The 27,115-nt window shown below is 41.4% G+C and overlaps 1 protein-coding gene across 10 annotated transcripts in view; it reads left to right on the top strand.

Annotated features, from left to right (window-relative positions):
• Positions 1–3,180: 3,180 nt before the first annotated feature.
• Positions 3,181–27,115, top strand: part of NSUN6 (NOP2/Sun RNA methyltransferase 6) — an 89,920-nt gene continuing 65,985 nt past the window's right edge. For 9 of the 10 annotated variants that reach the window (XM_067704601.1, XM_067704573.1, XM_067704556.1 and 6 more), the window contains exons 1-3: positions 15,922–16,428; positions 18,774–18,929; positions 23,663–23,742. In XM_067704601.1, coding sequence (XP_067560702.1) covers positions 16,354–16,428; positions 18,774–18,929; positions 23,663–23,742 — 311 coding nt within the window. In that variant the 5' untranslated portion in view covers positions 15,922–16,353. Of the gene's footprint in view, positions 6,045–15,921; positions 16,429–18,773; positions 18,930–23,662; positions 23,743–27,115 lie in introns of those variants that run through there. The other variant, XM_067704620.1, reaches the window with a different exon arrangement.

The raw sequence follows: 27,115 nt of genomic DNA, 5'->3' as shown, positions 1-27,115 counted from the left end.
AGAAGCACGAGCTTCCAGCGGGTAGTGCCCCAGCGCCAGGAGGCTGCATGTCGTCAGGCAGAGGTCCACCGCCTCGTGTGCAAAAGTGTGCAAGCTCTCGTCCCTGGGTTGCCAGGACTTCCAGAAGAAAGAGTCCCCGCATGCCTCGGTGTATTTTTGAGTAATACTTGCTGTCTTCCTTACTGCTGAGGGCCACCACCCGTCTCGACAGCCTATGCTGAGTTCACCTGGGTTCTGTTGACTGTGACCACGAGCTCCCGTGGAACCCTGCACCTCTTAGGGCACTTCCCAGGCCTTCGATTACTTAATATCGGTCTTTGCCTTGAGCTCTGGGAAAGCGATGACTGCCTTGTTTCCTACTCTGGTTTTAGGCTTAGCACAATACCTGTGCTACGGTATTATGACAGATATTCAATGTGGACCGAATTTTCTAGTACCTGAGGAGGGATGTGTTCTTCCACTGTCTGTCCCACATCATTGATGGTTGGGCTCCAGATGCCAACCTTCTCCAGTCTGTTGTGCTACCTGGAGAAACTGACTTACCTGGCTGTGTTCTGTAGTCGGAAAGCTACAAAGACGGCATCCGAGATCAGATTCTGATTTCCTGAACCACTACTGTAGTTTCAAAACAACAGACTTCTGGAAAGTAACCCTGTGATTCTTTTTTAAATTTATTGATTGATTTTTTGGCTGCGTTGGGTCTATATTTGTGGTGTGCGGGCTTCTCATTGCGGTGGCTTCTCTTGTTGAGAAGCACGGGTTCTAGGTGTGTGGGTTCAGTAGTCGTGGTGCGTGGGCTCTGTAGTTGTGGCTCGTGGGCTTAGTTGCTCCATGGCATGTGGGATCTTCCCAGACCAGGGATGGATCCCGTGTCCCCTGCATTGGCAGGCGGATTCTTAACCACTGCGCCACCAGGGAAGTTCCTACCCTGTGATTTTTATTAAGGCTGAAAAGGATGTTTGCCAAGAGATTCAATCTGATCAAGAGGATGTTAAACTGAATATTAAGGGAGAGAGAGAGAAAAGAATTACTTATTAAAATAGTTAACTAATATTAATAGCTACTATTATCCAGCGCTAGGTTCTGTCCGAACTGATTTACATGCATTAACTGTTTAAACCTTGCAGTAACCACATGAGTTGGGGATTCTTATTATGCCCATTTTAAAGATGGAGAAAACCAAGCCATTTGAGTAACTTGTCCAAGGTCAAGTCAGATGCTAGTTGGGATTCAAATTGGGGCAGTCTAGGGTCTGTGCTTGTAACCTCTGTACTAGTCTGCCTTTCAAAACTGCAAAGCTTAATGCTCTGAAAAAAACATTGTATGAGAGAGACAAAAAAAATTAATATTTCTTAGAGAGAGATAAATACTGTATGATTTCACTTATATGTGTAACCTTAAAAAAAAAAACAAAAAAAACTTGTAGTAGCAAAGAGTAGAATGGTGGTCACCAGGGGTTGGGGGATGGGGGAAATGAGTAGATGTTGGGCAAAGCGTACGAAGTGGCAGTTGAAAGTTCTGGGGATCTAATGCACAGTACTGTGTTCATAGCTAATAAGACTGTATTATATACTTGAAGGCTTCTAAGAGAGTAATCTTAAACATTTTCACTACAGAAAGGAAATGGTAATCATGTGACATGATGAAGGTGTTAGCTGAGGCTGTGGTGGTAATTATAGTGGGGTGTGTAAGTGTATCAATTCAATAGATTGTGCACCTTAAAGTTACACAATGTTATATGTCAATTAGCTCAGTAAAGCTTGGGAAAAACATTGTAACTATAGTTGTGCAGCAAGGAAACATTGATCATGAAAAATCTTTCAAAATCATCATTAATATGTTTTAAAAATTGATCTATTCAGCTGATGATTTAGAAAAGGCTATGTGATAGCTTTGAAATAGTAAGTTACTAGGCTATGACGTATGAACTTTCATTGCTTTCATCTTTTCTAGATGCTTTAGGCAGAGGCCTATACCTATACAAGAAGGGACATACAATATGCTTTCAGGCTGGTATTTCTGTTAATAGTGTTTACAGTCACTTTTTAGTAATGTAGAAGGCAAATGTGATCGACAGGGAAAGTACAAACAGTACCAGAGGATACTTTAAATAAGAAAAAAAGTATATACCTAGAAACAGTTAATGGAGTAAAATCGATTTGCAGTCATAATGCCTGGATGCTTCCATGTAAAGCGTATTTTCAGGGGCAGTTTTACCAAGTATAATATATTAATTATTATTCAGAAAATATTCACTCTACCCATCTCCACTCTCCGTCCATTGACTTTCTCACTCCATTGACATCGGACTTGGTCAAAAGTCTTCCCCTGGTTGATTCAATAGGGCGAAGGTGATAGCCCCCCAGTTCCAAGTACAAGTTAAGAGATGTTATGCTTACCGTTTTTCCCCTTGGGCTCCTACCACCTGCCGCGCTCTAGGTAATCACCGATCATTTAACCTGAGCTCTGGGATGAGAAGATACGGGAGGCACGCTTGATCCCAACCTTCAGCCTGGAGCCACGTCCAGATAAGTTAGCCAAGTGTATCTGAACCAGAACTGACCTGTGGACCTGAGAGTGAGAAATGAGTGTTCGTTATTGTAAGCCACTGCAACCTGGGGGTTGTTTGTGACGCAGCATCATCACAGCAAAACCTGATGAATGCATTTCCCCAAATTTAGTAGTATCTTTTCTATTTTTATTAAAAGAAAAAAACAAACAGAAAAACAGAGGACTGTGGGAAACGGTCAGCCTTGAGAGCAAGCTGCAGACATGCCAGGCACCGCCGCCGCCGCTCGAAGGGACTGTGCCTACTTGTTCCCCTCCTTGTTCCATTCCACGGGAGATAAACCACCAGGGCCCAGAGATCAGAAAGAATGTAAACTGAGACAAGCAAAGCTGTCTCCCCCCGGCACGTGCAGGTTATTTTTGATGATTCTGGGCTTATGGGTTTTCTCCCAGGGAAGTTAACCTTGAGCCGGGACAGTCTGTACATAATGTAAACCACCGTCTGGCAACCAACCTCCCTTTTTCTAGTCTAGATAATCTGCAACTGTAGCGCAATAAAATCTGCCTTGCAGCCGTCAGTTGTCTTGGCCCTTCTGACCCCATTCGTCGGTGCTACTTCAGTTCCTTACCCCTTCCCTCCTGACCCTGGGCTGTGAGATCCTCTTTCTCTGGCTGGTCCGCGGCAGAGGACTTGTTCCAGTTGCTAGTTCTTCCTTAAACTTATTTTCACACATGACCTATAAAATATTAGTCAGTCTTCTCCATGCTGGATACCATCTGTTTGCCCCTCCGAATGCACTCTCCATTCTCTCCCACCAGGCTCTGCGCTTTAAGGGGCTTAACGTCACGTTTGGCCAATGCGGAGCATTGACAGAAGAGCAGAAGGAGAAACAGAGTGTGGGAGTGGGAATATTTAATTCCCGAACCTTCTCCCTGCTGGGTCGCTGCAAACTGGCTGCTTCCAGTGGTCAAAGAACATAGCCTCAGCCAGGCAGCCCTCTCTCTGCATTTCAGTCACAGCTCACTCCCTTTGTTTCCACGGGGGCCTTGGGGTGGGTGGTTAAATCCTGGTCACTAGCCCCAAGGTACTGCACTGTCCCTCGTGGTTTCCTCATGCCCTGCCCTCACCTCCACGAAGAACCCCTTCTTAAACTTCCTTCAAAGTGCTCAGTTTGAACGTGACATCTGTTTCCTGCTGTGATCTTGACAATACAACTTCCTTGGTTAAATTTTATAAAAAGGATTGAAGTGGCGGAAGTTCAATTTAATCTGGTGTTCTGACTGACACACTTTATATCAAAAAGAAAACTGAAGCCCACCTATGTGGAGAATGTGCACGGCTCCCAGCCTTATTTTATTTTCCCCTGGAGACTCATTTTGCACCTGGTCAGGTGCATGAGACCTTTTTCAGGGCCCCCTTTTCTGTCAGGCACCTTGATATTACTTCCAGCTCCAAAAGTTTATGCTAATTCACTCAAGAAACTCTCATAGCTTTTCCCTGTAATTTCCTCCATAATTGCTAGACTAACTTAGCTTTCAAATTTCTTCCCAGGATTCATAAATGAGAAAGACAAGTGAAACCAGAGTGGGGGAGGTAGAAGAATAGTTCTTCTCTTAATTCTCTAAACTTTCGTTGTCATGACCCTCTTTTTTTTTTTTTTTTTTTTTCCAGTAATAGGCAATTCTATTTGCCTAGGCTGCTGAGCAGCTGTGAGACCTTAGGCAACATATTTGTCCTTTCTATACCCCAGTTTCCTCAGGACTAACATGTCAAAATCCGTACTAGAATAGCTACTTTCAGGTTTATTGTGAGAATTTAATACAACATATGTAGAAGTGATGAACCTGTATGGGGACCCAACAAATGCCCATTTATTCTTTCTTCCAACTGCATACTTTAAAATAATGCATTTCATGTACTTTTAAAGTTCATTCAGTCCTTCTGCAACTGCTTTTCAGAAAGTCTGGGCACTTGGAGGACTTCCTTTTCCCCCTCCCTTACTTAATATATATTTTTTAATTGTGGAAAAATATACATAACATAAAATTTACCCTCATAAACATTTTAAAGTATATGGGTTCAGTATTGTGAAGTATATTCACATTGTTGTGCAACCAATCTCCAGAACCTTTCCATCTTGCAGTTTTGAAACTCTATACCAATTAAACAACAATTGCCCATATCCCTCTTCCCCAGCTCCTGGCAACCATGACTCCACTTTTTTTTTCCTCCCCCAAACTAGAGTCTTTTTTTAAAAATACTGAATGGTAGTTGATTTACAATGCGGTGTTAGTACAGCGCAGTGTTTCAGTTATACATATATATAACTGAATATATGTATACACACACACACACACACACACACACTTTTTCAGATTCTTTTCCCTTACAGGTTGTAACAAAATATTGAGTATAGTCCCCTTTCTATACAGTAGGTCTTTGTTGGTTATCTATTTTATATATAGTCGTGTGTATCTGTTAATCTCAAACTCCTACTTTATCCCTACCCCCTCCTTTACCCTTCGGTAACTATAAGTTTGTTTTCTATGTCTGTGGGTCTACTTCTCTTTTGTAAATAAGTTCATTTGTATCTTTTTGTTTTTAGAATACACATAGGAGTGATATCATATAACATTTGCATTCTACTTTCTGTTTCTATAAATTTGACTATTCTAGATGCCTCAGGTAAGTGAAATCACAGAGTGTTAGTCTTTTTGTGACCAGCGTATTTCACTTATCATAATGTCCTCAAGGTTCATCCATGTTGTAGCATATGTCAGAATTTCCTTTTTTTTTTTTTTTTAATTTTTTGGCCGCACTGCACGGCATGTGGGATTTTAGTTCCCCCACCAAGGATTGAACCCGCGCCCCCTGCATTGGAAGCGCTGACTCTTAGCCACTTGACTGCCAGAGATTGGTGGGCTTCCTTTTAAAAATGAATTTTCTAAGATATACTTACCAAAATTCGTATGTATCATTTAATATTACATTTCTCCATGTGTTCAAAGTGCCCCCAATGCTGCATTATGGTGAAACTGCAGAAAGTGTAATATGTCCTTAGAAAGCATCCTTTAGTTACTAATATACTCCTTATGAATATGGTAAGTGTCCACATGGGGATATGTATTATCCTGAATCAGCCAGCATTCACTTCCACAGCCTCTTCTTTGTCAGCACTCTTGCTTAGAATTGTTTTAAGAAGTTTAACGAACAGAAAGGATTGCTGTAAAAAAGCATATTTCAAACATTAACTATATAGACCCTCCATTGATTCTGGAATTCCTGAGCAATTTTAATTTAAAACGCTCATTTTCCGCACTCGTGCCTCCAGTGACTAGATTCCTTTCCAGGCTCCACTTCAAGCCTGGATTACTGTGTTCTTTCTCCCCGTTTGGAAAGTTCACCTTCCCAGAGTTCCTGGATCTCTTCCGAATGTAAAGATTTGGGTCTCTTCCAAGACCTTCGCTGAATGCAGATGCGCCGCTAACTTCTCCAGAGCCCGCCCCTGGGAAACAGGCACAAGGCAGTCTTGGTGGTGAGTAGAAAATACTCGCTCGGAGTCAACCTAGAGCAACTGTTATTCACTCTTTGTAGCTGTGGGAACAATTTCTGTTCTCTCTCTGCTTCATGAGGAAGTGGAGGTGCAGTGTGCAGAAGGAGGGTGACCCAGCTGTGGAGAATGCCCCCAATAGGGTCAACGTTGCCCCTTCCCCAGTTTTATTGAGATATAGTTGACATATATCATTGTATTACCTTAGGGTTTGAACACGATGATTTGAAATATCTGTACATTGTGAAATGATTACCACAGTCAATTCAGCTAACGTCCATCGCCTCACATAATCACAACTTCTTTCCCTTGGGATGAGAACCTTTAAGATTCATTTCCTTAGCAACTTTCAAATATACAAGAGTATTGTTAACTACAGTCACCATGCTGTACACCACATCCCCAGAACTTATTTTTCTTCTAACTGGAACTTTGTACCTTTTGACCCCCTCCACGCCCACCTCACGCCTCTAAGCACCAATCTGTCATCTGTTTCCACGAGTTGGATTTTTTAAGATTCTCCATATCAGTGAGATTGTACAGTATTTGCCTTTCTCTGTCTGACTGATTTCCCTTAGCCAAATGCCCTTAAGGTTCACTCATGTTGTCACAAATGGCAGAGAAAAAAATCGATGTCACACACACACACACACACACACACACACACACACACACACAGAATCTCACATTTTGTTTATTCTTTCATATGTTGATGAACACTTAGTTGTTTCCATGTCTTGGCTATTGTGAGTTATGCTGCAGTGAACCTGGGGTGCTTGTATCTCTTGGAGATAGTGATTTTGTTTCCTTTAGACATACACCCAGAAGTGGGATTGCTGGGTCATATGGCAGTTCTATTTTTAACTTGTTCAGAAACCTACATGCTGTTTTTCATAGTGGCTGCACCAATTTCTATTCCCACCCACAGTGCACAAGCTCCCTTTTTCTCCACACCCGCACCAACACTTGGTATCTCTTATCTTTTTGATGACAGCCGTTCTAACAGCTGTGAGGCCATATCTCATTATGGTTTTTTATAATTTTTTTTTTTTTTCTGTTACGCGGGCCTCTCACTCCTGTGGCCTCTCCTGTTGCGGAGCACAGGCTCCGCACGCGCAGGCTCAGCGGCCATGGCTCACGGGCCCAGCCGCTCCGGGGCGTGTGAGATCCTCCCAGACCGGGGCACGAACCCGTGTCCCCTGCATCGGCAGGCGGACTCCCAACCACTGCGCCACCAGGGAAGCCCTCATTATGGTTTTGATTTTTGTTTTCCTGATTACTAGTGATGTTCAGCATTTTCTCATGTACCTGTTGGCCATTTGTATATCTTCGTTGGAAAAAAGTCTATTCAGTTTTTTAATCAGATTGTTGTTTTTGTGTGTTATGGAGTTTTATGAGTTCCTTATATATATACTTGGATATTAACCCCTTATTAGAAATATGATTTGCAAATATTGTCTCCCTTTTCATTTTGTTGATGGTTCCCTTTGCTGTGCAGAAGGTTTTTCGTTTGGTGTGGTCCCACTTCTTTTTTGTTTTTGTTGCCTTTGCTTTTGGTGTCATATCCAAAAATCACCACCAAAACACATGTCAGGAAGTTTACTCCCATGTTTTCTTCTAGGAGTTTGTGGTTTCAGGTCTTACATTGAAGTCTTTAATCCATTTTGAATTTGGGGCGGAAGGATGATCTAGCTGTGGAGAATTTTCCAAGTGTATGTCTCTTATACTTTATGTCTCTTAAACTTTCCTAAGTTTCCCAGTTTTAAAAGTTAATTTATTTTTAAAAACTTTTTTTAAATGAATGACCTTCATCCCTGGCCCTCTTCCATAGCCCCACTTTTCGTTTTCTTTTAGACTTGCCACGAAAGGTATTTTCCTCATCCAGAATGATTTACCCAAGTCCCTCTCTACCATTCCATAGGTTTCCTGTCCTTTAAATTCATCTAAAACTCACCTACTTCAGGGATCTTTCCCTGATTAAAAGGCACTGCTCTCTGTAGAAATCTGTTTACAAGGAAGTGCATTGTAATTTATATAAGAGAACGATTCCTGAAATGCTTGCAAATTACTTTCTTTATAGATGCAGTATTTTAATGCACAGTCAAGCTCTGTGCTTAAAAGAGCTCTATAATGGGATTAATCACCCTTTTAATTTCTCTTTTGTGTTGTAGGAATGTATACATATGTATATATAACTTAAATATAAATGTTTCTACGTATATATCTTAAAGTGAATTATAATGAAAATTAATTAGTAGTACTTGTGTTTAATACTCTTGAGATAAACTGCCTTGCAAATATTTTGGTTGTGATATGTGATTAAGTGCAAGGACTCTGCTACAATTTTGTGTTCCTCAAAAGCAACAGGCACACTGCTCAGGCTATGGTGGACGCCTAATCCCATAAATTTTGTGTTAACAGTTGCTTTATTTTAACCAAGTTTTTTAAAAGTTTATTTATTTATTATTTATTTATTTTTGGCTGCACTGGGTCTTTGTTGCTGCGCACGGGCTTTATCTAGCTGAGGCGAGTGGGGGCTACTCTTCGTTGTGGTGCGCGTACTTCTCATTGCGGTGGCTTCTCTTGTTATGGAGCACGGGCTCTATGCGCACGAGCTTCAGTAGTTGTGGCACATGGGCTCAGTAGTTGTGGCTTGCGGGCTCTAGAGCGCAGGCTCAGTAGTTGTGGCCCAAGGGCTTAGTTGCTCCGCGGCACGTGGGATCTTCCCGGACCAGAGATTGAACCCACGTCCCCTGCATTGGCAGGCGGATTCTTAACCACTGCACCACCAGGGAAGTCCCTAGATTATAACGAGTTGAAGGTAAATGACAGGTAAGGAACTCAAGATGGTAAGTTTAGATTATTCTTTGGATTATAAAATGAAAAAGGCATATAAAGTATTAACTAGAGGAAAACTGAAGTTGGAAAGGAAGGGGTGTGTTAAGGTAGGAAAATTCCTGAAGAGACAGAATAATTGAATGAGTAAATGATCAATGTTTAGACTCTCCAGTCACGAATAATTAGGTTGAAATAGTCCTCTGCCACTTACTGCTTATATAATGTTAGGCAAGTTATAAAACCTCACGATAGCACAGTTTTCTTATTTGTAATATGGGGATAAGAATAATAATATTTACCTCATAGGCAGGCATAGATCCCGGTTTTGTGGGACCTTGAAATTCATATAATTTGGGGGGTCTTTTAAAGAAAAGGAATAAAAGATAAAAAATTAAAAATTAGACAATGCTTTGGATGACTTGTACAATCGAATGCTTTGAAATTTAAGTTTCATTAGTCTCACAGTAAATCTGCCACTGCTCATAAAGTTTAATCTCAGAGGATTAAATGCTGTAATGAGGTAGACCATAGCCTAATGCCTGGCACCTAGAAAAGGCTCAATAAATGTTGCTGTGACTATTATTTGAACCTGTTTATAGAGTGGTGGGTAGAACCTCTTTAAAGGGAGAGCATGAAGATACAAGTGAGAGAGAGAGAGAGAGACAGAGACAGAGAGAGTGAGTGAGTGACTGAGAGAGAGAGAGAGAGACCGAGAGAGAGAGACAGAGAGAGAGAGAATTACCAAGGGAGGAAGACACAGGTGGAAATGAGATGTTAGAAAATAGAGGCAGGTGAAGAGAATAAGTTTTCAGAGAGCAGAAGTTCTTAGTTTGCTGAAAAGGAGGTTACATGTATGCACAAACAAAGTTTTTAGGTGTATAGGAGCTCTTGATTCAAGAAACTCACGATTAATTGCCTCTGTCTTATCTGTAGGTTAGAGGCAAAATCACCTGTTGTGCGTAGAAGAACACAGGTTGATGATACATTGCTTTAAAGAGCACCTGCATTAGTTCCTTATTGCTTTCATAAGGAACTACCACAAATGTAGTGGCTTAAGGCAACACAGATTTAATATTTTGTAATCTGCAGGTCAGAAGTCTGAAATGCATTGGCAGGGCTGTGTTCCCTCTGGGGGCTCAGGGGAGCATCTGTTCATTGCCTTTTCCAACTTCTAGAGGCTGCCTGCATCCCTTAGCTCGTGGCCACATCACTCTGACCTTGGCTTCCATCATCACATCACCTTTTCTGATTCTGACCCTCCAGCCTCCCTATTATAAGGGCCCTTATGATTACACTGGGGCTTCCTGGTTAATCCAGCATGTTCTCCCCATTTCAAGGGTCCTTAACTTAATCTCACTTGCAAAATCCCTTTGCCATTCACAGGTTCCAGAGATTAGGATATGGACATCTTTGTGAGGGAGAGAGGAGGCTCTTATTCAACCTACCACATCATCTAGCTGAAACAGTAATCAATATTGATTGACTACTGACCCACTAAAAACGTAACCCAACAAAACGGCTTGTTTGTAAACTTTCCATTGGTGTTCTATTTGTCCTTTTTTAAAATTGCCTTCCAAATGTAAATAAACCTATTAGAGAACAGTTCTGCTCTAGCTCATTCTTTGTTGCAATTTACAAAAACTTTCATATGTAGTACATAATCTTATTTAATTCCTAGGATAGAACTCCATTGTCAGAAGAAACACACACCACAAGTATAAAATTCTGGAAGATAACGAGTAATGCATAAGGCTCCCCAAAGACAGAAGTATTCCAGACAATTCTAGAAAAGAGTTGAATTAAAATGATTACAATAACAAATCATCTCCATGATTTATGTAAGTTGATAGGTAGGAAGGCAGAAATATGGGTGCAAATGCTGGTGGGTCCATAGAAAGTTGGAATTTCTTCTTGATTCTTTCTTCCCCTGTCCTCATGCATCCACCTAAGTCACTAGGTCCCACCGAATTCCATGTGTTAAATGTCTTTCACATCTACCCACCTCCCTCCGACCCCATTGCCTGGATTACTGGAACTGCATTCTGATAGGTTTTTCTGCCTCTGTTCTTGCATCAATTGGAGACCTTTTCCAACAATCATCTGGCATGATCTTTTAAAAATGTTACATGAATCTGAGCCTGTTACTCTTCTGCTTTGAAACTGTTTAATGACTTGCCATTGGCCTGAGGACGAAGTTCTTCCTTGCTTACCAGGGCTAACAGGAAACTTCAAAAATAGGGCTGGGGCTCTGTCTCTCTCTCCATGCTATACTCTTGCTACTCAACCCCTCCCCTACTATGTACCAGTTTTGTACACGATAATTCCTTCTGCCTGGAATATTCTCATTTTGGTCTTTTCCTCTTCTTCCCCAGTGTCCCTCACCCCTCCTGCCTGGTTAACTCCAAGTCAGCTTTCTGGTTTTAATGTAACCATCTCTTCTGGAAGGCCACGTCTCCTTTCTGAGAGGTTTTTGTGCTCTTTGATTCAGTTTTAGATGAGATTAAATTAGATTTTCTTGCCATTTCCTCTGCCTTGCACCCCATATTTCCCTAGTTTTAACATTCATCATATTTTTCACTGCTTAATAATTTTCTCTACTTCCAAAATAGACTGTGAGCTCTATGACGACAGTTGACTGTTTTCTCTGGCCCCTATGCCTGAGTACCCGATGCAATGCTTGTTGCTTACTGACCCTAAATAAATACTTGCTGGATATGAAGGATAAACTATTCTTATAGGTTCAGTTATTCACCTATCAATATATACCGAGTGCCTAATATGTGCTAGGTACTGCCCTAAGGCTGGGTCTACAAAGGTAAGTAAGACTGACGTGGAACTTAATGTTAGTTTTCATCGTAGCCTAACCTGTATTTTGGGTAATTATTTAAGCGACTCCATCTCTGCCACTGCGACTACTTCTTTCATGTGCCCATAGTGCCAGGCATGGGGTGGCTGAAGACAAAGGTGGGCTAATATCAATGGGCTGAATCATTCTGTCCACTAAGTTGTTCAGTGCTTCCTCGGTGGTGGATGCCTTCTAGTAGGCAATTACATGTGATGTGAAAATTTTCATATGTCCATCCACATGCCTCTGCCTAAGATCTTGTCTCTGACCTTTAAGCCTATTTTCTTCCATGCCCTTGATGAGCAGGCCAAGCAATTTGCTGCCGCCCAGGAGTCAATATATATTCTCATCCTGAGCCACTTCCTCCATGCAAAGTGGGTAGCAAATACACTGCTCACAGATTCTCTCATCAGGAAAAATTTCCCTTGACACTGTCATTCAAGGTCACCCCTAACTATGACTGTAGTCCCACCACTATCTAGTTTTGTCTTCTACCCACATACCTAGACAACTGAACTGAAAACCAACCTCTAAATTTTTTTTTCTCATTCAGCTGGTAGTAGAAAACCCCCATAGAGCCAGAGATGTGAGCTGAGGCAGAAGCAACTGTGGTGGGTGCAACTGTGGTGGGTGACATGGGGGTACAGGTTACTTCCTTATGTAGATTACTCTTGTTCATGCTTAATCCCAGATGTACCTTTTCCATCTCATGATGGGTTGCTGCTGGGTTCACGTCTATTTATGACTTGGTGGATCTAACAGAACCCAGCTTGTGATGGGCAATTTTTTTTTTTAATTTGCTAAAGGAAGGTTTATTGACTACCAAGAATTGACAACATTTTCTGTAGGGTAATCAGATGGGTCATCATATTGTATGTGACATTCTTCCAGATGAATGGGAAGATACCATCGATAATGCTATTGATTGCCCAGATAGAGATTATATTTCGGTAACAGCAAGACAAGAGGACAGACCTTTTTCTTAGACTTGCTCACTTTTCCAGACAGATATTTAACGCCTTCTCTTCTCAGAGAGTATTTGGCACATGCTCTGTCTTGTGTATCACATTAATTGCTTTGAGATCTCTCTGCCACGGAGTGCAGCCTGGTGTAAGTATTTTGCTGCATTGGTCTAACCTCCTCAGGACCTCTCTTAACCACTAATTTGGTTTCCCACATTTCCAGGTCCATAGTCTTTCGACTTGTAACCTCCAGACTTGCAAGCTCCATCATCTCCATCGATGAGGAGAAAGTAGGTCCCAGCTTCCTTTTCCAGGTGGACCTTGATGTTGAGGGGCTGCTCATACTGCAGTTTCTGGCCCTCGGTCTCAGTCCTGACCTGGTACAGCTGCTCCTCCAGGGCCCCGATCTGAGGCTGGATCCGGGCGAGCTGAGCACAGTAGTTGCCCTTGGTGTAACAGGTGTTTTCTGACACTTACTGTGCTGGGGTGGGGTGGGTGGGGAGATAAGCTCTTCGAGACTCTGGGACCCACCACTTCAGTAAATACTTTAGAGGTCAGGGGCATGTTGGAACATCCTTTTCAAGGGATGTCATTTTTTGTTCCGTCTTCCCTTACAATACATTGATTTTCAAGCTTGTTGTCATTAATGCCCTGCTAAGGAAACTTTTAAGGTATTTTTTTTTGTCTAACAACTTCCCCATAATGGAATAGTAACAGTACAGGTATACTGTATATTTGTTGAGGTTACTGTGGCCTTTGGAGGACCACAAACCATTGTATTGTATACATTTTTTGCCCCCTTAGAACCACCTTTTGCCCCCATTACGATGACATCACCCCCAGTAATAATGCACACCCTACTACAAAGAAGGAAGTACGGTATCTGGCTGGTCTCTTTGGCTTCTGGTGACGATACATCCCACAACTCCGAGTACTGACCCAGCACGTCAAGCATGGGATGTGGAAGACGGCCACATTTGAGTTGGGCCTTTGGCAGAAAAGGGGTTTGCATCGCAGGTCCAGGCTGTGATGTAAGCTGTATTGCTGCTTGGGCAATACAATCTGTCTTTCTTTATGGATTTGGAGCTGTCAGTGATGGCAAAAGATGCAGTGTGGAGATGATGGCGAGCCCAAGGGAGACAGTCACAAATTTGAGGGGGTGCTCTCAGGGCTCACACGTGAGAGCGAGGGCCTCCTTAACGGTGCACACTAGGGGCCTCTCTTGCCTCATCATAATCCTGTCCCGGGGGTCAAGTTCTCTTGACTGCTCCTCTGACCTTGTTGGCTGTAGGGTAACTCTGGTTACTCCTATGTTTTATTCTAGAAGCTTTATAGATTTTACATGTAGGGACGTCTAGGATCCATTCTGAGTTAATATGTACTTATGGAGGTTAGTCTCCAGATGAATTGAGATTGATAGGTTTCCAGCCTTTCCTAGACTTTTTTTTCCTAATCCTCTCATGCCTTCTTCATGAAATTAAATATTGAGAAATAGGGTTTTTATGTTTTTTTTGGGGGGGGATAAAAGGAAAGTTTTGGAGCATCACAAATTGAGATTAAGATTATATGATTATATCTAAGATTTTGTTTTGCTCTCCCCACATTGGGGGCCATATCACCCCATCGAGAATACAAAACCCCAATGACCCTTATATGGGTGTATTCTTATAGGGGTCTTCCTCGTTTTTTTAAAGCTTACATTTTCTTTTTATTTATTTATTTAGGCCATACTGCACGGCATGCGGGATCTTAGTCCCCCCCACCAGGGATTGAACCCAGGCCCCCAGCAGTGGAAGTGTGGAGTTATAGGTGTCTTCTTTTGCTTAGACAATATGTATTTAGTATGCCAACTTCAGATCTGTAATATGGACCAACTTTAGAACACCAAGAGACCTCATCATCAACATAACCGTCACTTCAGTGATGTCTAGCCAAAGGTTGTCTAAATGTCCTCAGCACTGTTCACAAGTGCTGAACTAGTGAACTAATGTCCAGCAAATATCAATATATGCTTTATCAGCACTTCCTTTCTCTGGTTTACAGAGCTGTCCATCCACTTATTCATCTACTCCTTCAATATTTGAGTGCTTCTTACGTGGTAGGCACTGGGTCTGCAGCAGTGAGGTAAAGTCTCTACCTTCTCAGAGTTTACAATCTAGTTCACCTTGTTCCTTCCTCTCCCTTTTCTCCTTGATATCGATTCCAAACATTATCGGTGCTGTGGTCACAATCTTGAGGTTGCAAAAATTCCTTTGGAAATGGCTGGACTAGACATTTTCCTGATCACTTTCAGATGATTTAGCCACAGAAGAATTCCATAAATTTACCAAAGAAATATGCCGTGGTGGAAAAAGTAGGTATTGGTTTTAGAAGCCAGGTGGCTACGGTCTTTATCCTGACGTTCTCACTCATTGTGAGAGAGTGTATCGTACTTCTAAAAACACCTCCGTGTGAGATTTAAACAGAAAAAGACTTAAGAAAAAACTTCCTACAGTTCTGTATTAATGACAACGGTGTGTTTCAAAAAACACTGTCTCGGAGACAGAAGAATTATTTCTAGTTTCCTATTTTAATCACAGGAAACTAAGCGACTTTCATTAGGTCCCTTCTCCCTTTGAATCTTTCCTCACCTGAAACACACAGATTACGCCAAAGGTCTCCCGAGCTTTAAAGTAGAAATCAGCTCCGATACAGGGAACCTGTTAGTCTTATTCAACTAATTGTAAAAACTACCTGTGCGTTTTAAGGTTTTACCTGAGCATGTATGGATATTACAAGACCATTAACCCAGCTTTTAAAAATGTGAATAATGTTTTTTCACAACTGAAGTCAGACCAGCAAGCCTAAGAGAGGGAAGGTAATTTCAGAAAATCAAAGGGTGGATGATAGGCCCAAATAAATTCTGGTTTCATTCTTGCTTTGGAGATCACCCAGCAGGTAACTAATTGACTTCTCACCTGATTCAGGTTAGCACGACCCAACCCTCCCCAATTAGCACCCAGCTCTGCCCGCCCAGCTCCGCCCAACAGCTGGATCTGTTTGCAGGTCCCGGAGGCAGCTCCGCCCCCATCCCCTTAAAGCACCCGCCCAGGCCCGCTGCACGTGGATGCGCCGCGGGCGGAGCTGGGAAACGCCGGAGACGTGACGTAGCGGCAATCTGCGGCTGCGGATTGGAGGGCAGGGGAAGGAAGGGTGGGCCGCATTGCCGGAAGTGACGCATGCCGGAAGCGGCTTTCTGCCGAGAAACTGGGGCCGAGGGACTGGAGGTTAGGCCGTGGTGATCCCAGCCTGGTTTCCACATCTCCGCCCAGTTCACGGCGGTTTCACTCCTCACGGTTTTTTGTTTTGTTTTGTTTTTTTTCTCTGCAACGTGAGTGGCGTTGCCTCGCAGTGATTTCCGTGGGCGTCGCTAAAGAAGGACCTGGGAGGAGAGGAAGCCGCTGCAAACTGGCCAAGCTCCAGAAGGCGTGGAAGTACCTCCGCGTTTCCCATTTTACCTCGGCGTGAGCAGCGCGCTCTTCCCGGGCATCGGTGGTCCCGGCACGTTGTGGGTGGTATTCATTGCCCAGACGCTCCGTGTAATTAGGAGAGAGAAAAACCACCGTTTTCCAGCATTTCTCGTGGAGGAGGAGAACTAAGCGATAGGAAAATGTCTATTTTCCCTAAAATATCTTTGAGACTTGAGGTTGAAAGCTATCTGAAAGCGGGCTTTATGAATGAGGAGGTAGGTCAGATAAACACGTTAGATGCTATTTGCAAAAATTCAAATATTTACACGCTCTAGAGAAATAGAAAAATAATCTAAAAGGCAATCAAATGTGTACAGCCGTTGTTTCTTAGTATTCGTCTTTCCGAATGTAAAATATGCTAATATCTTTCTGCAGGTATTTAATGTATGCTTTCCGAGCTAAGAGGTGTATGGGGTGTATGTTTTAACATTTAGGAATGGGAAAGGAGGGAAGGGTAAAAAGCGGTTGTGTGTCTGGCGGCAAGAATGCACTGAAGGGATTACAAGGGGCAAGACAAGATCCCCGTCTCCGAGAATTTAAGTCCCGAAGAGAAGAAACGCCTGTACTCTTAGAGCGCCTGCCCTGGCGCTCAGGTGAAAGGTTTACTATCGTTCCGTGAGTGCTGCTTAAATGCCACCAGTTGTGCTAGATGAACCGCAGACCTTTACATCTTAATCTGCGCAGTCTTTTTTTGGTAGAGATTTCCTCCCCAATTTTTATAGATGAGAGAACTGAGGGTCCAAAGAGCGACGTTAAGTGAATCAAATTGACACCGCTGTCATGTAACAGTGTTGAAATGTGAAGGTAAAGAGCTCAGGTCCAATGGGAAAAGGAATGGATTTGGGACCCCAAGCCCCTGGTTTGCATCCCAGTGCTTTGAGTGAGTTACTTCACATCCCTTAACCTTTCTTTCCTTTTCTGTGAAATTTGAGGACGGTTAACAGTACTAAAATTTCAAGGTGGTTGTTTTAACGTATTAATCCTAAGTGCAAGCACCTGGCATCGTTTTGGCGCCTAATGGGTCCTCCACAAATGTTCCTTCTGTGCGCTGCTGGCAGTGCCGAGCCCAGAAGTCCTCAGTGAATGTTGATCGTCTTTGATTGCCAAGCCTGTGCTCTCTCCACCTTACCATCCCGCCTGCAGGCAATTTTGTATTTTCCAACTCTTTGATTTTCTATTCGAAATGAAGCCGCATAAATGTTACTCGTTTTCAAAGATTTTGGTGAAGCCATGACTTCTAGGTTTGATTTCTACATTTTATTTCCAGAGGTTATGTTAAGGGGCAAGACAGTACGGAAAGAGAAAATACCTTCTTGATTTCAAAGAACTTATAGTATAAGGGGCGTATTAAGAGAAATAGAGGCAGTCAGCAGTTTTTTTCCCAGCAGTTTTTAAAATGGTTAACATTGTTTTATAAAAAAAGATTCAAATGTCTGTCTGACACCACTTCTGCCGCAAACCCACTAACTATACGATTTTACAAAAAGAAAACCCATCCCTTTGTAAAAAGTATCAAAGGTAATGGAATATTCAGTTAAAAAAAACAAACCTTGAGAGAGTACGAATATTTTTAGGCTAGTGGATTATTAGGCTGGCAAGTGGTTTATGAAGATTCTGTGAGGCTGGGTATAGTCAAAGATGACAAAAAAAAGGAAATACTTGTCTCAAAAGCTTTAGTTAATTACAAGGAAACTCGGTTGTTTGAGTCTTTATAACTTTATTTCTGACAGGTATCTTGCTACCTGTCTTTTTTTGGACAATATCTTTTACATTTAATAATACTATATTAAGAAGCTGATGTTATGGGGGCTCTTTGGGTGACGGTATCAGTGTTACTTACTCTTCAAGTATTGGTGTTTTAAAACGTTACTAACCAATTTGCTCTAGGATACGGGGTTAGCAAGGAACTAATTCTACAGAAGTGATGTAACAGTTAATGTTTTTAGAAATAAGTAGAATGAAATCCTGAATTTATATGAATAAATGTAGCAGATATGTTAATAATGCTTTTTGGCTGTGTTGGGTCTTTGTTCCTGCGTGCAGGCTTTCTCTAGTTGCCGCGAGCAGGGGCTGCTCTTCGCCGCGGTGCGCGGGCTTCTCATTCCGGTGGCTTCTCTTGTTGCGGAGCACGGGCTCTAGGCGCGTGGGCTTCAGTAGTTGTGGCTCGCGGGCACTAGAGCGCAGGCTCAGTAGTTATGGCGCACGGGCCTAGTTGCTCCGTGGCACGTGGGATCTTTCCGGACCAGGACTCGAACCCGGGCTCGAACCCGTGTCCCCTGCATTGGCAGGCAGATTCTTAGCCACTGCACCACCAGGGAAGCACGAGGCAGCGTTTTCTAAGCCTTTTTGTCTGGTGTTTCACTATGTGTTTATTAGCATAACCCTGTGAAATAGCGCGATTCCCGTAGTGTTGTTAACACATAAACAATGCAGAAAAGTGAAATGGAACCGAATAATTGCCGAATGATGTTTCATTAGTTGGAACAAATGTATAGACATATATCTTAATATTTTTAGTTTGTATAATGAAACTGAAACATTGTTCTTTTCTTCTTTTCAGGTTGTATCTGTTTTAGGTAAAGAAGCAGCAGAAAGGAAGTTTGAAACTCTGTTACATAAGTTGTCCCACCCTCCATCATTCACTACTGTCAGAGTAAATACGCATCTAGCCTCAGTACAACATGTGAAAAGTCTGTTATTTGATGAGCTTCAGAAGGTTCGTGCACATTTTTGTCATTATGTACAGAATTAGATTTCTACAATCTGTGTCATGTCACTCTTCACTAATATCATGTGAGCGATATACTATTACAAGTTTACAAATAAAGAAATTGAGGATCATGAATGTTGTTCAAGGTTATGTAGTGAGTGCTCATGCTAGAGCTTGAACCTAGTACTTCTGATTCTGAATTAGTTTAGTGACTGGATAGGTCACTCGACCCCTCTGGGCCTCCGTTGCTTCGTCATTAAAATACATAAGCGGTCCATTCTAACCCTAAAAGTCTGTGATATTGTAATAAGCAGCATATAACGACCATGAGGGCAGATCACGTAGCCAAGGTGAACCCAGAGGTAAGGAGGTGCCTACTGATTACCTGTAGGATTATATTTTTTATTTTAATATAATAATTTAATTAAATATAATAAAAGGAGGAAAATAATGTAAAGATATGTTTTAAAGATAAAACAACACAAATTTTTTTTTGTTCAACCAATAAAATAGTTTTGGCATAATACTAATTTTCTGTAAGTGAAAACAGTATTATAAAATGGCATTTTTAAAGTTCCATGCAGAAAAATAATATTGGAATTTTCTTGTTTATATTGTCTTCTTTGCTTTCAAAAGCTGTACTTTTTTTTTTTTTTTTTTTTTTTTTTGCGGTACACGTCGCCTCTCACTGTTGTGGCCTCTCCCGTTGCGGGGCACAGACTCCGGACGCGCAGGCTCAGCGGCCATGGCTCACGGGCCTAGCCGCTCCACGGCATGTGGGATCTTCCCGGACCGGGGCACGAACCCGCGTCCCCTGCATCGGCAGGCGGACTCTCAACCACTGCGCCACCAGGGAAACCCCAAAAGCTGTACATTTTATAAGTGAAATAAGCCAGATAGTGAAAGACAAATACTGCATGATATCACTTATATGTGGAATCTAAAAAATATAACTAACTAGTGAATATAACAAAAAAGAAGCAGACTCACAGATACAGAGAACAAACAAGTGGTTACCAGTGGGGAGGGAGGGGGAGGGGCAGTATAGAGGTGGGAGTGGGAGGGACAAACTATTGGGTGTAGGACAGGCTTAAGGATGTGTTGTACAACATGGGAAATACAGCCAATATTTTGTAGTAACTGTAAATGAAAGGTAACCTTTGAAAATTGTATTAAAAATTTTTTTAAACCAGAAAGAAAACCCCAAAGCTGTGCATTTTGTGTTTCATACACTGTGTACTGACACGTGCCTCCAAAGAAATGTAAGATGGAGGAAAACAGATGCTTGGAGGGGGTACGTCAAGTTGTATTTTGTAGTTATTAAATCTCTTCTAACAAATAACCATGATGGGTGTCAGCAGACCTATTTCTACGTAATTGCCTAAATGAAAAGGAAGAGGTAAGCATGCTTAAAAGACTTGGATTTGTATATCACAGGCTGTGTTATCAGTTTACTCTGGATATAACTTGGAGAAATTTTCAGAGAATTTTCACTGGTATTGATTCTTTTTTTAAAATTTTATTGATGTATTGTTGATTTACAGGGTTGTGTTAATTTCTGCTGTACAGCAAAGTGACTCAGTTATGCATATAAATATTCTTTTTTTTTTTTTGGTACGGGGGCCTCTCACTGTTGTGGCCTCTGCCGTTGCGGAGCACAGGCTCCGGACGTGCAGGCTCAGCGGCCATGGCTCACGGGCCCGGCCGCTGCGCAGCATGTGGGATCTTCCCGGACCGGGGCACGAACCCGTGTCCCCTGCATTGGCAGGCGGACTCTCAACCACTGCGCCACCAGGGAAGCCCTAAATATTCCTTTTCATATTCTTTTCCATTATGGTTTATTACAGGATATTGAATATAGTTCCCTGTGCTGTACAAATAGGACCTTGTTGTTTGATTCATTTATTTTTTGTCTTTAATCTCATTACATTTATGGAATGTTTATTGTACTCTCTTTAAGAACAATTCTATGAACTTCCAGTTGTGAGGAGATGACCAGGTTATAAGAACCAGCTACGATTTCTGGCTGTATGAGAACAAAACTTAGTATAATAATTTTAAATAAGACTTGGAGAAAGGTTAATCTGATTTTTAATAAGAGCAGTAATTTTATTGAGAGTAATGGCATTAGGCATAAAATATAAGCAGTTCCTCTAAGCAACTAAGATTATTGCTTTTATGTAGTCCTGCATGTAGGTTTTCAGTATGAAGGAAACTGTTCTGAGGCCCGTATGGTGTCCATAAGTCAGGCAGGTCCAGATTGTTTTCTTTTCTAGAAATTATTCCTAGAGCTTAGATAATCTAGGATCCCACTGTGATGGGAATAGAAGATCTCAGGAGTTGTATCTAAGAGCAGGCAGACGAAGTCACTCTGGGCTTTTGAGTCCCTTTCCTTGAAGGTTAAGATAAGACTGAGGAGGTTGGGTCGTGGGCACTAGGTAAGTATCTGGTGGTTTGAGCAGTGCCTGTTTGCAGCAGGAAAGGAGATTCGCAGGAGGTTTTAGATTGTACATCTCCTTTCTTTTGCCATGTCCCAAGCTTGTGTGTGTCCTAAAGACATATCCTGAACGGTAATGGGTGCTTTGTCTCCAAATATCTCTGTGTCCCATATTGAAATTTAATCATTTAAAATTTCATTTGACTGGTGAGGGATGTGGAGAAACGGACCTTTATACGTTGCAGGTGGGAAAGTCAAGTGGTTTGGCTTCTTTGGAAGACAGTTTGGTGATCTCTTAAAAAGTTAAACATAAATTTACTGTACAACCCAGCAGTTCCACTCCTAGGTGTCTACCCAAGAGACATGAAAACATACGTCCATGCAAAGGCTTGGGCATGAACATTAATAGCAGCATTGTTCATAATAACCAAAAGGGAGAAGCTGTGCAAATGTCCATCGACTGGTGAATAGAAAAACAAAACGTGGTATGTTCACACAGGGGAACAGTACAGCAATGAGAGTGGTGACCTGATACATGCTACCACTTGGGTGAACCTCAAAAACACTATAGTGAGTGAAAGAAGCCACACACAAGACAGTCTGCATTGTATGATCCTGTTTATATGAGATGTCTCGAAAAGGCAGATTTCTAAAGAAAGTAGGTTAGTGGTTGCCTGGGGTTGGAGCTGGGAACAGGCATTGGCTGCAGATGGACATGAGGAATCATAGTGTGTTGATGGACAGGATCTGAAATTGGATTTTAGTGGTGGTCACACAATTCTGTAAATTTACTAAAAATCATTGAATTGTGCATTTAAAATGGGTAAATTTTATGGTATGTAAATTAACCTCACTAAGGCTGTTTTAAAAAGGGCACGGGGTAGAAACAAACAGAAAGACAAGCAGGTGATATGCTTGGTTTAAAAAAAAGTTTGTGGTGTTTTATGGAAGTTACAGACGTGTGGTTTTATAAAAGTTTTATTTCTGTATCATTTTAATATCTGATAAAAAGGGAGAGAAGGGAAACCTTGGCCTGAGGAGGATTGAGCTCTCTGTAGACTATTTCTATAGTATAAAGAAATAGTACTTCCAAAGCAAAACAAAAACAAATGGCAAAATTCATTCTCTTCTCCTTGGAAGGATCCATATTCTGGATGCTGTAAGGTATCAAACTGAGAGCACATGAGGGAGAGAGGGAAAAAAAAAGGGAGAGAGGTTTGTCTGAATGAGTTTGCCCTTAAGGTTTCTTACTATTCTGTTGGGTGTGGTTAGTTCACAGTATCCTTTGCCTGGAGGAAGCAGAAGGCAGAAGAGCTGTTGACTTGGTAGAAATATAGTCAGATTTCTAAAATCTGAAGAATTTTTTTTTCTCTTTCCATCAATTTAGAAATAGGTTGATTTTGGAAGTTTTCTGTAGGTAGTGTATGGATACTACAAGGCAATGCAAATATCTGTTATGGTCACTGCTCTTTGGTGTATTATGTGAAAATGAATGAGTTGGTAATCCCTAGCTTACATGGCAGAGACTTGTTCTCCAGTATTTGCGTGTTGCCCTCCAATAGGGTACACAGCCCTTGCTGTCCAGTCCACTGTTCTGTGTGGAGTGCCCGGTTGTCTTCCGCCTGCAACGGTGGTGTGCTGGTACATACTGCACAACCCACTTTCTGGGAAAAAATAATGCTGGTTGTGGTGTTTGCTGAGTTTTGTGGTGTAAACGCTCCCACTCTGGTCGATTTCAAGCTACCAGCATGACCATGGAGTTGGGAAGAGCTGCACAGAGTTGGCTCCCATGAGACTGGGAGTTGGCCCCAACACCTATGCCACTGGCCCTGCACTTATTTCCAGTCTGAAGGCCAAGTACGGTAGAGGATACTGAAAATCCTGAGCCTTTGCCAGGAAGCATCATCCAACTGACATGGCATCCAGTGTTGGTAATATATAATAAATAGCGTTTAGTAATCTCAATCTTTAATGTCCTATTCATGCAATCCTATATTGGATACGTGTTTTCAGAGTAAGTCACGTAAGGTCAACAATGGTTCGTGTTTCCAAAGTCAAAAACAGTAAGCAAAATTGAGCCTTTTACTTGTAAAGAAGTTAAGATACTTAAGAATCAAATTACAGAGAAAACATTGTTGTTTTGAAGTCTGATTTTTTATAGTATCCCGTGGAATAAAGTGAAAATACCCTAAGTCAAGCTCGTTACCGTGCTCTGCTAGGTAATGACACTGAAAAGCTCTGTAACTTGAAATTTAACCAATATACTGATTGCTTTGTAATCCTGTGTGTTTATTTTTAACAGCAGTTTAATGGATTAAGTTTTCCTATTCTTCAGCATCCAGACCTTCAGGATGTCTTACTTATTCCTGTTATTGGACCTAGGTTTGTAACTATTTCATTTTCAAATTGTATTCTTCTAAATAAAAATGTCACAGGTTCTTTTTTACTGTTTAGTGACAGTACTAAGTTTCTCCATTATTAAGATAGGAATTCACAAACTTGGTAAATGCTGACTCTATAGTCTTTCATGGAAAATATTACAAAAGAACACTAGGAATGGGCCCAGATACCTTGAGAGTAATGCATTGTACTTGCGTTTAGTGCAGTGATTGATTTTTTTTTCTGTGTTATATCATGTTTTCTTTTCTTTTTAAACATCTTTATTGGAGTATAATTGCTTTACAATGTTGTGTTAGTTTCTGCTGTGCAGTGATTGATTTTTTTCCATTCTGTAAGAAAATTACTTTTACATTTGTTTACTTGATTCCACTGCTCAATTAAAACTTTATTGAGCTACAACAAAAATACAAAGCAACGTTTCCTACTTTAATAATTGATATGTTTGTAAAATTTTATTAATTCACAGTTATGTTAAATTACTGTGTTTGTTCTCTGAGTAGAACAGACACTATGTGTTTGGTGGGATGTGTTTAAAATTTGAAAAAATCGGCTTTCATATTATGATGGGTGTTGTATTGAAAATCCCTAATTGTGATAAAATTTTTTTAATACCCCTAAGACTTATAATAAACATAAAAATGCTCATTTTGTTAAAGCTTTAAAGTAATTTAGTGGTCAACAGTAGAGCAGTGGTTTTTGGTTTATCCACGCAGTGGATTATTATATGGCCTTTATTATTATTATTTTTATATGGCCTTTAATGTGGGAGAATTATATGTACAAAGAAAAGGTGATGTTCTCGATAAATTAAATACCAAAAGCATGTTGCTCTGTGTAGGAATGTAAGAAATCACATTTCTTTTGCGACTAAAAAACACACACAACTACAGATTTATATATATATTTGTTTATATACGGAAAAAAGTCTGGAGGGTATAACATACCCAACTGTTGACAGGGATTAACTCTGAGGAAGTTGGATTGGGAGAAACTGAGTAAGAGGAGATTTTCACTTGTAATATTTCTGTCTTTTTTTGTTTACCATAAGCACGTATTACTTCCGCAATTAAAAAAGTTGATTTTGTAAACTCCCCCCTTTTTTTTTTTTGGCTGTGTCGGGTCTTAGTTGCGGCACGCGGGATCTTCATTGAGGCTCACGGGATCTTTCGTTGCAGCGTGGGGGCTTCTCTGTAGTTGTGGTGCGTGGGCTCTGTAGTTTGCAGCACGCGGGCTCTCGTTGGGGTGTGCGAGCTCCGTAGTTGTGGCGCGTGGGCTTAGTTGCCCCGCGGCATGTGGGATCTTAGTTCCCCCACCAGGGATTGAAACCGCATCCCCTGCATTGGAAGGCAGATTCTTTACCACTGGACCACCAGGCAAGTCCCGATTTTGTAAACTCCTTCTTCTAGCTCTTTGTTAAGGGGGAATTTGCAGTAGTGAAATGCAGAGATCCTAATTAAGTGTACTATTTGCTGAGTTTTGGTAAATTCATACAACTGTGTAGTCAAGACTCACCCCCATCAAGATATACACCATTTCCATCACCCAGAAAATTCTCTGCATTCTGCCCCTCTACCAGGAAACCAGTGTTCTGATTTCTTTCATCTCCTAGTTTTAAACCAGTTAGTTACTACAGTTGATCACAGTCACAGGTCTTTTGAGACCTGTGATTCATTTCAGAATGTACTGTGGCCTCCGTAGTTTTCCATGATCCTATATAACACTATTTCATTCTTCTTACTGGCTATGTAATAATTCTTTCATCTGTTCTTTGTAGTGAGCTAAATTACTCATTAAAACATTAGTGGGGACTTCCCTGGTGGTGCAGTGGTTAAGAATCCGCCTGCCAATGCAGGGGACATGGGTTTGAGACCTGGTCTGGGAAGATCCCACATGCCGCAGAGCAGCTAAGCCGTGTGCCACAGCTACTGAAGCCCATGCCCCTATATCCCGTGCACCACAACAAGAGAAGCCCGAGCACTGCAACAAACAGTAGCTCCCGTTCACTCCAAGTAAAGAAAGCCCGCGCACAGCAACGAAGACCAAAAACGCAGCCGAAAGTGAATAAAAAGTTAAAAAAAGTTAAAGCATTAGTGAACTATAAAACACAAACGGTGAGTTACTACAGGAAAGCACTAAGAAATCTTTTAGGATTGTGGATTCATATACCTACCTTTTGTTTCTAAAAGGAGCAGTTCGGCTCTTTTTTGTCTTTTAAACTCATCATCACTTTTATTAGGTATCTTTTGACTTTCCACTATGAAAATTGAAGAAATTCTTATGCTTAAATTTGCCCTAAAACCTCCACCAACCAATTTTTATTTACTGTTAGTTTTTTAACAATGTAAAGCTTTGTAACATTTTTATTCTACAAGCATAATTCAAATGAATGCAGTGCTTGCTTGTAGCCCTATTGGTAGTTTATTTCTGAGTTCTTTATCTTAATTGATCTCTTGGTTGATCGAATAGCGTCATGTAGCAGATCTCCAGCACCTGCTTCCCTTCCCCCAAGTATGTCTCTTGTATGCTCTGTTTCCTTTCTCGCTTGAGAATTGCTTGTTGCCTTTATATTTAAACAACAACTTATAGGCTGATTATAGTCATTTCAAGTCACATGTTATTTCCCTCAGCCCTTTGTAGACACTGCTTCTACAATCTTAGGGCCCCACGTGTTGCTATGAAGAAATCTGAGGCCAAAAAATATTTTCCCCCCTTACAACAGAATCTTGATTTTTCACTTGGAGATCTATGGGATTCTTAGGCACTGGACTTTAGAAACTTCACTGGGGTATACTTTATAATAATAATAATAATTGTTATTAATATTTATAATAATAATTATTATTCTCCTTAGTTTTCATTGAAATGCAATGTAATTTTTAAATTACAAGTCTTCTGGTAGTTCTTTGAATATCTTTGTTACATATTCCTGCCCGATCTGTTAGGAGGACACTGGTGGTCCATGTGTTGGTTTTCCAGGACAGATGCTCCCTGTGTTGGGACACCCCCAGACAGCCCAGGGTCTTGTGACAGGCTGGAGGGACTCACAGGACTCAGCATCTAGTCAGGCTCATGGCGGGGATTTATTACGCGAAAGGGGTACAAAAGCAGAAACAGCAGAGGGAAAAGGCATGCGGGGTAAAGCCTGGAAGAAACCAGGCACAAGCTTCTGGGCGTCTCTCCCCATGGAGCTACCAGGACAGGCTTCATCCTTCCAGCAGTCAGTTGTGACACGTATAGAATCATTGTCTATGAGAGGAGCCCATTAGAGACCCAGCACCCAAGGTTTTAGTTGGGTGCTGGTCATCTGGGCGCCCTCTGCCTGGCATGTAATGGAATTCCAGGCTCCCAAAAGGAA

The sequence above is a fragment of the Pseudorca crassidens genome, chromosome 1, assembly GCF_039906515.1.
Source record: "Pseudorca crassidens isolate mPseCra1 chromosome 1, mPseCra1.hap1, whole genome shotgun sequence".
In the NCBI taxonomy this organism is placed as follows: domain Eukaryota; kingdom Metazoa; phylum Chordata; class Mammalia; order Artiodactyla; family Delphinidae; genus Pseudorca; species Pseudorca crassidens.
Note: the sequence above shows the minus strand (reverse complement) of the source record. Positions and strands in the feature narration are given on the sequence as shown.